The 12,577-nt window shown below is 41.1% G+C and overlaps 1 protein-coding gene across 1 annotated transcript; it reads right to left on the bottom strand.

The window, feature by feature from the left end:
- Nucleotides 1-4,429: 4,429 nt before the first annotated feature.
- On the bottom strand, nucleotides 4,430-12,347 carry LOC139580914 (5-hydroxytryptamine receptor 7-like). Its single transcript, XM_071410059.1, has 2 exons — nucleotides 11,568-12,347; nucleotides 4,430-11,067 (listed from the first exon to the last, which is right to left on the bottom strand). Exons 1-2 carry the CDS (start codon nucleotides 12,047-12,049, stop codon nucleotides 10,311-10,313), a joined length of 1,239 nt encoding a protein of 412 aa, XP_071266160.1. The 5' UTR covers nucleotides 12,050-12,347; the 3' UTR covers nucleotides 4,430-10,310.
- Between the last annotated feature and the right edge of the window lie 230 nt (nucleotides 12,348-12,577).

Below are 12,577 nucleotides of genomic sequence, written 5' to 3'. Positions count from 1 at the left end.
GAACATGTCCCAGTTCTTCCATGGCCTGAATACTCACCAGACGAATCACCCATTGAGCATGTTTGGGATGCTCTAGATCGACGTGTACCGTATCTGTGATCAACAAATGCATATGTGTATTCCCAGCCATGTCAAATCCATAAATTAGGGCCTAATGAATTTATTTCAATGACCTGATATCCGTATATGAATTGTAACTCAGTAAAAATCTTTGAAATTGTTGCATGTTCTGTTTATATTTTCGTTAAGTGTACTTCCAACCAGGCATCTGCTGGGCAGGCGAGACGACATAATAGGACAATTAGATCTGTGATCTCTGCTATCCAACATGCATAGCAGGACCTTGAAATACACTGAAGGAGCTATAATTTCATTTGGTTCTCAGTTGATCATGCCATCTAAAATAGATTAGTGCCTGATTACCCACCATTGCTCCGCATTTGACATTGAATTTGCATGAAGTGCTATTGCCATGAGGAAATTATTATGTTGGAACAGTACATGTCATTGTTCTTTCTCCGTCTCTAAATAGGGTGAAATAACTTGTCTTATTTGACTGATCGCAAATCTGAACTATTCAATCTAGTCTATCAGTCCCTTGTGTATTAAAATAAGTCATCCAATGAATCCTGTTTGCACCTACAAGAAAAAAGCGATGAAAATGTATAAGTGTGACGAATTCAATACGGATGAAGTACGGCTTTTCTGAGTGCATTACCTTCAGAATTTTGCTGTCAGCTGTTTATCCCTGACTTTTGTCACTTGGAATTAATCACATTGTCACACTTCCTCTCAATGTCCCCCAGAGTCCGCAGGGCAAAGGACAGAGGTCTGGGTGGCAGTGAGACACTGGACAGATGGACAGACACAGGGAGGCCTGGGAGGTTTCAGCCATGTTATATCATTTACAGAGATTTCTATCCATTTGAGTAATGGTCAAGTAATGGTCAATACATAACCCCTACATGTTGTCCACAGTTCACAGAAGGTGCTGCTACCAGCCTGTTCCACCCACACTCATCCAATGGTAATGATGCCGATGACGGATTGCATGTACACCCTCTATCTGACGATCCTAACTCCCAGTGTCACCTTCTTCATTCTCCACCTAATGAGAATCTTCAGCGAGCTTCATGTCCAATTTGTGTCAGAACTCCGCTAGTGGTGGTCTATTAATACACAGGTCTGCTTCTCTAAATGCATGGGGGAATATTCCACTGGACTGTATGATTTATTGGACCTGAGAGTCTTTTGTCTCTGAGCGCCACGGCCCTGCCCATGTTTACCTCACCATGGGTGGAGGGGAGTAGACACTGCTTCAAGACATGGCCCACGGGAGCACCATGCACCACGTGTCTGCAGGATTTTTACTTAAATTAAGCCCCAACTTCCCCTCTACTTCTTTTTTTTAAAAGTCTAATTATAATAAGGTCTGATTTATTAGGATGTTGATTAGACTGAGAAATTAGAGCATAAACGTCTACCCTAGAAGAGGATTTTGTGATGCTGCCTGTGTCACAGTAGCGTGTATAAGTGGCAGGGAAGTCAGGCGCAGGAGAGTCAAATAGAGTGTAGAATGGAGTACTTTAATTAAAGTCCCAGTAATCTGCTCCATAACACTCACGGGAAAAACATAAAACAAATCTGGGTACGAAGACCCGTCGCACACCTATACACAATCAACACAACACTTGACAACGAACAATCTCTGACAAAGACATAAAGGGAAACAGAGGGTTAAATACACAATAGGTAATGGATGGGATTGAAAACAGGTGTGTGGGAAGACAAGACAAAACCAATGGAAAATGAAAAATGGATCGATGATGGCTAGAAGACCGGTGACGTCGACCGCCGAACACCGCCCGGACAAGGAGAGGCAACGACTTCGGCAGAAGTCGTGACAGCCTGCCCCGTGGACATTCCATCTCTGCCCTATAAAGTGGAAAGGTAAATTAAAAAGGATATTCCAGCAAGGATGCGAATATGCAAAAATCCACCTAAAAACAATATGCGCATTTTCCTACCAGAGATGTTTTTCCATCAAATTGACTTGTGGATAAAAGGCTGTGCATGATGACGTAGTGAACATAAAAAAACGAATTTGCGGTTAAATTCCCATGTACCAAAAAAAACAACAAGTTAAATGGGGCTTTCATCGCATTTTCAACTCTAAAGATGATTTTCTCCCCCCCAAAAATTGTTATATAGCAAGTATGCCCACTCTTGTATTAGCACATGCGCTCTAGCCAACAGCTCACAGATACAGTGCAGGTATAGCCTATATGAGATTATTGTGAACAAAAGAGCAAGAATATTTTTATTGGTCAAACAGCAGCCAATCATCGATGATCATGTCAGCAGAATATGTCACCCTGCACTTTCACCTTCACCACTCTGTGAAGTTCATCATAACTTCAAATCAAATTTTATTTGTCAAATGCGCCGAATACAACAAGTGTAGACCTTACTGTGAAATGCTTACAAGCCCTTAACCAACAATGCAGTTTAAGAATTTGAGTTAAGAAAAATATTTGCTAAATAAACTAAGGTAAAAAATGTAATAAAAAAAGTAACATAATAAGATTACATAACAATAATGAGGCTATATACAGGGGGTACCGGTACAGAGTCGATGTGTGGGGGTACAGGTTAGTCGAGGTAATTTGTACATGTATGTCGGGGTAAAGTGACTATGCATAGATAATAAACAGCGAGTAGCAGCAGTGTAAAAACAAAAGGGGGGGTCCATGTAAATAGTCCGGGTGGCCATTTGATTAATTGTTCCTCAGTCTTATGGCTTGGTGGTAGAAGCTGTTAAGGAGCCTTTTGGACCTAGACTTGACGCTCCGGTACTGCTTGCCGTGCGGTAGCAGAGAGAACAGTCTATGACTTGGGTGACTGGAGTCTTTGACAATTTTTTGGGCCTTCCTCTGACACCTCCTAGTATATACAGTACTAGTCAAAAGTTTGGACACACCTACTCATTCAATGGTTTTTCTTCATTTTTACTATTTTCTACATTGTAGAATAATAGTGAAGACATCAAAACTATGAAATCACACATATGGAATCATGTAGTAAGCAAGAAAGTGCTAAACAAATCAAAATATATTTTATATTTGAGATTCTTCTAAGTAGCCACCATTTGTCTTGACAGCTTTGCACACTCTTGGCATTCTCTCAACCAGCTTCATGAGGTAGTCACCTGGAATACATTTCAATTATTAGGTGTGCCTTGTTAATTTGCGGAATTTATTTCCTTCTTAATGCGTTTTAGCCAATCAGTTGTGTTGTGACAAGGTAGGGAGGTATACAGAAGATAGCCATATTTGGTAAAATACTAAGTCCATATTACGGCAAGAACAGCTCAAATAAGCAAAGAGAAACGACAGTCCATCATTACTTTAAGACAAGGTCCGTCAATCCGGAAAATATCAAAAACTTTCAAAGTTTCTTCAAGTGCAGTCGCAAAAACTATGAAACTGGCTCTCATGAGGACTGCCACAGGAATGGAAGACCTAGAGTAACCTCTGCTGCAGAGGATAAGTTCATTAGAGTTACCAGCCTCAGAAATTACATCCCAAATATATGCTTCACAAAGTTCAAGTAACAGACACATCTCAAAATCAACTGTTCAGAGGACTCTGCGTGAATCAGGCCTTCATGTTCGAATTTCTGCAAAGAAATCACTACTAAAGGACACCAATAAGAAGAGACTTGCTTGGACCAACAAACACGAGCAATGGACATTAGACCAGTGGAAATCTGTCCTTTGGTCTGATGAGTCCAAATTTGAGATTTTTGGTTCCAACCGCCGTGTCTTTATGAGACGCAGAGTAGGTGAACGGATGATCTCCGCATGTGTGGTTCCCACCGTGAAGCATAGAGGAGGAGGTGTGATGGTGTGGGGGGTGCTTTTCTGGTGACACTGTCAGTGATTTATTTAGAATTCAAGGCACACTTAACCAGCATGGCTACCACAGCATTCTGCAGCAATACGCCATCCCATCTGGTTTGAACTTAGTGGGACTATTATTTGTTTTTCAACAGGACAATGACACAACACACCTACAGGCTGTGTAAGGGCTATTTGGCCAAGGAGAGTGATGGAGTGCTGCATCAGATGACCTGGCCTCCACAATCACCCGACCTCAACCCAATTGAGATGTTTGGGATGAGTTGGACTGCAGAGTGAAGGAAAAGCAGCCAACAATTGCTCAGCATATGTGGGAACTCCTTCAAGACTGTTGGAAAAGCAATCCAGGTAAAGCTGGTTGTGAGAATGCCAAGAGTGTGCAAAGCTGTCATTAGCAATGGTTGGCTACTATAAAATATTTGTTAAACCCTTTTTTTGTTACTACATGATTCCATATGTGTTATTTCATAGTTTTGATGTCTTCATTATTATTCTACAATGTAGAAAATAGTAAAAATAAAGAAAAACCCTTCAATGAGTAGGTGTCACGTCTGCTCTCGCATCACTCACTCCTATCATCTATTACGCACACCTGCCTCCCCTCGTCACGCGCATCAGCAATATTGGACTCACCTGGACTCACTCATCATCTGTTTATTACCTCCCCTATATTTGTCAGTTCCCCAGCTCTGTTCCCCGCTGCTGCATTGATTGTCTTTTGTTTGTGTTACCTGTTTGCTGACGCTGTTCCTTTCTCATTCCATGTCCGTTATTTATTAAATGTTTTACTCCCCGTACCTGCTTCGTCTCTCCAGCGTCATTCCATGTGACAGTGTGTCCTATCTTATGACTGGTACTGTAGGTCCTGGGTGGCAGGAAGCTTGACCCCAGTGATGTATTGGGCCGTACGCTCTACCCTCTGTAGCGTCTTACGGTCGGATGCCGAGCAGTTGCCATACCAGGTGGTGTGCAGAATTTCATCTGTAGCCTAATCAACTGAATGCTTTCATCACATGACTCCAAGTTTACTTCAATATGATTATTATATAAATATTTGAGCATCAAAAGCGTTTCCACCCACATTTCTCACATAATTTATTTACAGACACCAAAAGATCCCACCCTGTCTGGCGTATTTTGTTTTGTCGACTTTTGGAAAGTTTACCACCAAATTTTCATCAGGCCTGTCATTACTTTTTATCCGACATGTACTTTACTCGCACAAAAAAATTGGATGGAAACCTTGTTAGTAGTAACGAGCAATATCTTATTTTTCCCACAGAGAGGATTTAATGTGGCATGCTATTTCATGGAATGCCATTTGTCATACTGCAGTTATACCTTGAATGTGCATATCTGGGCTGGAATTCAGAGTGTGGACTGTGGACCAACCGGAATTCAACGTTTTGGGCTCTTTAAAAGTGTTAATGATTGAGAATTATTAACAGAAGTTTAAAAAAGGACCCGCCAGGTAGGGCAATTTCTCAAGAATGCAATGTCCATCCAGCACTCCCACCCACTATCACTGAGCATTACCCCTCAAGAGGCACATGAGGAAACAACATCTGTCCTTAACTCAATTCTGTGGCTTTCCTTCTCTCTGTAGTACTGGTCAACTAAGCATTGGGTCATTGAAAAAGGAAAAATTATTGGGTCATTTAAGAGGATGAATCAATCAATTTTTTAGGATAATTCAAAGAGATTTATGGTGCAAGTGCATCTAGGAACAAGATGAACAATAAACTCAAGGTCATTTTTTTCACACCTTGGTTCCATTATCCTCACTGTCTCAGTGATGCTACTGTCACTGTAGCCAAAGATACATTTCATTTACTCAGAGGGCACAGTCCCTGATATCTGCTTGAGCAATAAAAGGCCGGAGAGAGTACAAAGCTTGCTTATTGTCAGAGACAGATTCATTGTAGTGGCTTCAACTCGAGCATCAAATCAAATCAAATTTGATTTGATTATCATTTAACCTCGATTGCTTTATTATTGTTTGTCCTCATGTAATCCCACTGCGTGTTCCTCTCTGTCTTTCCTTTGGAAAGGTAAGTGGTCTTAATAGCTCTCCCATGCGGTTTTCAAGTTGCGGTAATATCTTCTTGCAGTTCCACTGTCTCATCATGATGCATGATGCAATTGTTGTTTTAAGGTCATATGTGCGTCAGTGGTAGCTCTGTTCACAACCTAGCACGGGAGAATGGAGGTATCTAAAATTCTCCAGCAGATTTGCTATTTATTATTGATGATCTATAGGGTGCGCCACAGGATAATAACAATTCTGTAAATGAATCTGTCCCTCACTGGTCTATGATTCAAAACTCAAAACAAATGCCACTTTAAAGAACCAGCCAAGCCAATTGCTTTGGAAGCAGTGATCCATGCGGCAGCTGAGTCCCCTGAATTCATTCCCCCTCAATCTGAGACTCATTATACATCCAGTGGTCAAAAACAAAGATACCTCACCAGGTGAAAGCTATGATCATTTATGGATGTCACCCACTTCATTTCACTTCATTCAGTGTAGATGAAGGGGAGGAGACAGGTTAAAGAATGATTTTTTTTAACCTTGAGACAATTGAGACATGGATTGTGTGTGTGCGTCTTTCAGAGGGTGAATGGGCAAGACAAAAGGTTTAAGTGCCTTTGAACGAGGTATGGTATTTAGTAGGTGCCAATCGCACTGGTTTGAGTGTGTCAAGAACTGCACCGCTGCTGGGTTTTTCACTCTCAACAGTTTCCCGTGTGTATCAAGAATGGTCCACTACCCAAAGGACATCCAGCCAACTTGACATAACTGTGGGAAGCATTGGAGTCAACATGGGCCAGCATCCCCGTGGAACGCTTTCAACACCTTGTACTGTAGTCCATTCCCCGACGAATTGAGGCTGTTTTGAGAGAAAGTGCCCACGTCTTACTGTTACAGTCAGCACGACCACCGCTTGTTGATTTACTGGCTGCCATCTGTTGTTGTGCCTGACGAATGGAATGAGAGGCACCTGCTTAGTCTGACTCTAGTCTGCGCCCTCCCCCGCCTTTCTCCCAGCAAGACAATTAATGCCTTGGTTCTAATAATTATAATAATCTCCTCTGGTGAGTACAGCTCTGCCCATCACGTTTCCACATTAAAGCTTGTGACCAGCAGTCCTATCAGATGGTTGTGTGGAGGGACAAGAGGAACATGCTGATCACCTGTGGGAGGAGAGATCTATGATCCTCTGGTCTCTTCTAGTACACTGTGTTCCTTTTGGTTCTTCAACATTTAGATACGTTGTTTGACTAGGCTTTGGCATGAAACAAGCACGTCACTGTCAAATGACCAACATGTAGAATTGTAACATGATGTATTGACTTAGTGTATTGATGTAAAATATAAACCATTTCAATGCAAAACTATGAGGCAAAAAAAATGAATGCTACCAAAAATGTTAATCAACACATCAGTACATACTGTGCAACGTGTTCCTTCTTGTTATTACACAAGTTGAAAAAAGCTGATATAAATGAACAAATGAACAAACTTACATGGTAAATTTAACTAAACGTCCATATCAACAACTGTTATACTATTCAGCTATAAGTAGGTTACTAACATGAATGTGTTGCATGACTTTCTGATATTGGTCAACATTCTATACATAATAATTACAATTTCACATGGTTTCGAAGGTTGTTCCTTGAACACACAATAATTTACCTGTTACTCAATACACAACTGGAAGCATGACTCACCATCTGTGTCGGATGTTGTTAAACTCTGACATTTTTTTTTTTTTAACCAAGTACATTACTCACACGAACTTTATGCACTGAGAATGATTTCAATTTCAAGTACCAAATACACAGAGATATATAAAACAAAATAACATGACAGCATCATTTTGTCCTGTCACAGTCGTGGACTATTATTTGCCCTGTCATCAAATACAATAGTGTGCTATGTTATCTACAAATGTTATGTGCATTTCAGTTAGGGCCCGGGACGATACTAGTATCACAATACTCGTTAGTATCTTGGCAAGGAAACAAAACACAAACCGTATTTAACGGTTTTAGGAAAACAGCCCTAATGTTGGAAACAAACATCATTATGTTGTCATCCAGAGTCATATTTATTTATTTTCCAAGCTACAGCACACAATAGTTTCAGGAGTTAAAGCTGGAACATGTAACTTGTTGGGCGACATGACCAAATATTTTTATGCTTTCCATTTTTAAGTTTAGTTTTTTACGTTCGGTTTTGTACCCCAGCTTCAAACACAATATTTTTAGCAACCAGGAAAAGGTGGAGCAATTTCTGCATAATGCACCTTTAAATTCCCTCTGTTAGAGTGAAATTAACACTCATTGGTGTAAAAGAACCCCAGTGTTGGTGTTAATAACCAGAGTTATTGTTTTACACTGTGGAGAGTAAAACAGTCCCATCAAAACCACAACCATCATTATCATATTTCCCAGCATGCTATGCAGGCAGTTTTTTTGTGGATTGTTTTAATATCTGTGTTTTTGCATGTACATTGATTGATTGATTAATCTTATGTTATACAAACAATAAATAACATACATGTTTCTAAACTAATCCAATCAACTAGTTGAATTTATTGCACCCATTAGTGAAATGGTTGTTCCGGTCTATATGGTTTAGTTAGTCTCCTTTTTTAGATCTCTTAACCCCAACCTGGTCTAAGACCAAACACAAGCAATTTGTTACACCCGCAATAACATTTGCTAAACATATGTATGTGACAAATGAAATTTGATTTGACTCTTTTGTATTATTCTGTATCTGAGGCACACATTTGGTATGATAGGTTGCGTTCCATATGTTATGTATTCATTTGTGGATGTCCATCACCCATTTGATATTATGTGGTTCTAATTACAATTCGTATTATATGTTGCGAATTTCAAAAATTTACCAGATGTTACAAATTTGAAAAATGTATGATATGTTATGAATTCTAGCTAGGTGGCTAACGTTAGCTAGCTTGCTAACGTTAACTAGGCTAGGGGTTAGGGTTAAGGTTTAGGAGTTAGGTTAAAGGGTTAAAGTTAGTGTTAGGGTTTGCTGAAGGGTTAGCTAACATTTGTTGCAAATATTATAGCCATTTGTTGCAGCAAGTTGTTGCAAAGTTGTTTAGGTTGCCTGATGTTCATGTTTTACGCCCACTCATCCCGTGTTATATGCCCGACCAACCACCGTCCTTTTGTTTTTGCATTAAGTAACCATCTGTCTTATGTAACCATATCAAACGTAACATATCATACTAAACAGAGTGTCTCAGATTTACATACAGAATAATACGAAATGCTCTGAGACCAGGTTGCTAACCCTGGTAGTCATTCTGAATGCAGGTTGAGGGTAAATAGAAATTCCAACTGTTGGATATCCTAACTGGCTGAATTTAAAAAAGGAATTACACATGACTTTGCCAGTCAGCATAATTGGACATGCAGGCCTGATGTGGCCTGTAATTTGTAAACCAGGATTTGTTAGCGTAAAACTAGGCCATCATATTAAAGCCTTATGATATATGTAATGTATTGTCATAAAGTTAAATTTTTTATTATAACAGGTCTTTAAGAGGAAAGAATTCAACAACCATGTCTTGTCACTAACAAATACAGTCATGGGTGGTAACGCTACAATTCAATTGAAAAGAAAAGGCACAATGGGAAATATGCAAATTAGGCTTTACACCAAATAGTGTTAAAACAACACCCAAAATCACTTACTGTAACAGTGGCACGTGTAATGAAATGTTAATATTTTATAATATGAATTGTTACATTAACACTCAAAATGTAACACTACAATCAAAGTACTTTTTACACTCTGTAGAGTGGGACTATATGTTATCTGAGGTAGTGTTAAAATGAGGTCTTTAAGTGAAATGAACACTTCAAAATGTACTGTGTATAACCTGACAAGATGTGGATCTAATGTTCTTGTGTGTGCCAGGTATGAACAATAATGTCAGTTATTCTATACACATGCATATAGCCTTCTCTACTCATGAACTGAATAGGATTCCTCAGTCTAGAGTAGTTTTTTCAACCCATGGTCTGTGGACCTGTGGACCACAGATGGTTATCTGCTCCAATTTAGTCATATGTCAAGCCCAAGTTTTCATTTAAACCAGGGTTGTCAAACTCATCTTGCGCCTCATTTTTGTAATTTTGATGCTCCCTGACTGTTAGGCTTTCGTTTTGAGGATTGTTAACAAGATGGACAGAGTGAAGAGACTGTAAAAATGTAGGTACATTGAGGTTGTTTTTTTACTCAAACCACCCACAGGCCGCAGTCGTATGTTTGGCACCCTGATCTAAACCATAGTTTGCCGGTCCTTGTGTAGCAAAGTGTTAGAGAAGTTTAAGAAACACTGTTCTAGATCTCCAGATCTGGTCTCTCAGCCAGTTTGATGGCCTCGTGCATGCTGGCGGCGGAGAGTTTGCGGTTAATGTTCCTGTACCTGCAGAGCAAAATGTTACGGTAGGTGGTCCTCAGGTCCCTGTTGAAGAAGGCATAGATGAATGGGTTGATGAGGGAGTTGGCGTAGCCCAGCCAGAGGAGAAACCGTTCCACCCAGAGAGGAACGCAGCTACACTCTACCCCACAGATGAAGGGCCTGGCCGTGGACATCAGGAAGAAGGGCAGCCAGCAGACAGAGAAGGCCCCCACAACGATCCCCAACGTGGCGGCCGCCTTCTGCTCCCGCTTGAAGATGGAGATGTTTTTCCTGTCGTTCTTCAGCAGACGAGAGAAACTGGCACACTCCTCCACCTCCTTCTGGAGTTTCAGGGCCGCTGCCACGCAGTCAACACTGTTGCGCTCGTCCTCCGCCTTGGGGAAGCCTTGGATGGTGTGCTTGGCGGCGCTCACCTTGGCTGCTCGGTATATGCGGTAGTACATCATCAACATCACCGACATGGGGATGTAGAATGCAACGGCGGTGGAGTAGATGGTGTAGCCCACGTCTTGGGTGATCAGACACACCTTGTCATCGTTGACGTTCTGGGCCCAGCCAAACAACGGGGGCAGGGTGATGGAAGCAGACAGCAGCCACACAGACAGAACTATTTTGGCCATGCATCTCCCACTCTGTCGCACAGGGTAGGTCAAGGGTTTCGTTATGCCTAGGTACCTGTGACAGCAAAGAGATTAGTTAAAAATATTGTGAAGTCTCTGATGAAAGTAATGTGAAATATAGCACACACAGGATAGTATAGATCAAGAGGTGTCCAACTGTCTTCCTGGAGAGCTGCTGTGCAGGCTTTTGCTACAGCCCTGCTTTAACACACCTGATTCTGCTAATCAAGATCCTGATGAGCAGCTCATTAGAAGCAGGTGTGTTAAAGCAGGCTTAGAGTAAAACCCTGCACACCCCAGTGACTCTCGAGGAGGAGGGTTTGCCATCCCTGGTATAGGGTTGGGTATACATATGATAATCCATTCTTAATTATTCATCAATGGTAGAATAAAAAAATGTACGCAAGTACTTTGGTGTTAATTGCTGTTGACATATTTTTTATTTTTTATAAATTAGACTAACCTGCATAGATAATGGTTTTGGGGAAAAATCAAAAACATTTGCAATAATGAAAGATTTGTTGGTTTATCATTAGGGACGGCATCTTGACTCACCTGTCTATGCTTATTACACACAGGGTCATGATCGAAGCAGTGCAACACATCACGTCCATGGCAATGAAAACGTTGCAGAACACCTGTCCGAAGATCCACTGCCCCCCGATGAGGTCCGTGATGCTGACAAAGGGCATCACCGCCACGGCTATGGACAGGTCTGCCACGGCCAGAGAGACAATTAGATAATTGGAGGGCTGTTTCAGCTTCTTCACAAAGCACACGGATATCACCACAAGTAAGTTCCCGCAAATAGTGAACAAAGTGAGCACAGTGAGAACTCCTCCAATAAGCACTTTCTCCACATTCCCGTGGCTAAGAATCTGCTCCCCGCAGCTGGTGTCATTTTCCGTGAAGCTCAGAGTTGGCAAAATTGCGATGGTTGTTTGGGGCGCTCTCAGCAAACGAGGATCCATCCCCGCTGTAGTCATGCTGGTCCTGGCAAATTCCTTCATCAGGTCTTTGGTCAAATATGATCTCATAAGATTAATAATATTTCATTGGAACCATTCTTATAATGCTATTAATCCGTTATTAATAATGCATTGAGTATCCATCAAATCACAAAGATAATTTCCTCCCAACTAAATTGATACCTTTGTCTTTTCCACAACTTCCAAATGACCAGTCCCGGTAGGCCAGTTATCCATCCACCGGTGCCAAATCAGCAGGTTAATGGGATAGAGTAGAGTAATAGGATAAACAGACTCCGGTTAACAAGCTTGGTTTGTAATACATTGTCAAATGTAATGCGATTCATTGGTCATCATCACCCGAGTGGCTACCGCAGCAAAGAACTATACCGGGAATATACCGGGATGACGTCAGAAGAACCCGCGTAGATGTAGCCTAGCCTGGTTGGACATTATTCAATCAAAATAAAGTGTATTCATAGGCCTATCACAGAATTTCATGCTTTATTTATTTATACGGAGCAACACATTTACCAAGTGTGTGTGGGTGTGAGAGAGAGATAGTACAGAAGTGGGGAGGGGAGGGGGGATGGGGGC

This window comes from Salvelinus alpinus, chromosome 7 (assembly GCF_045679555.1).
Source record: "Salvelinus alpinus chromosome 7, SLU_Salpinus.1, whole genome shotgun sequence".
Classification (NCBI taxonomy): domain Eukaryota; kingdom Metazoa; phylum Chordata; class Actinopteri; order Salmoniformes; family Salmonidae; genus Salvelinus; species Salvelinus alpinus.
The sequence above is the reverse complement of the archived record's forward strand: the minus strand, read 5'-3'. Positions and strand labels throughout refer to the sequence as shown.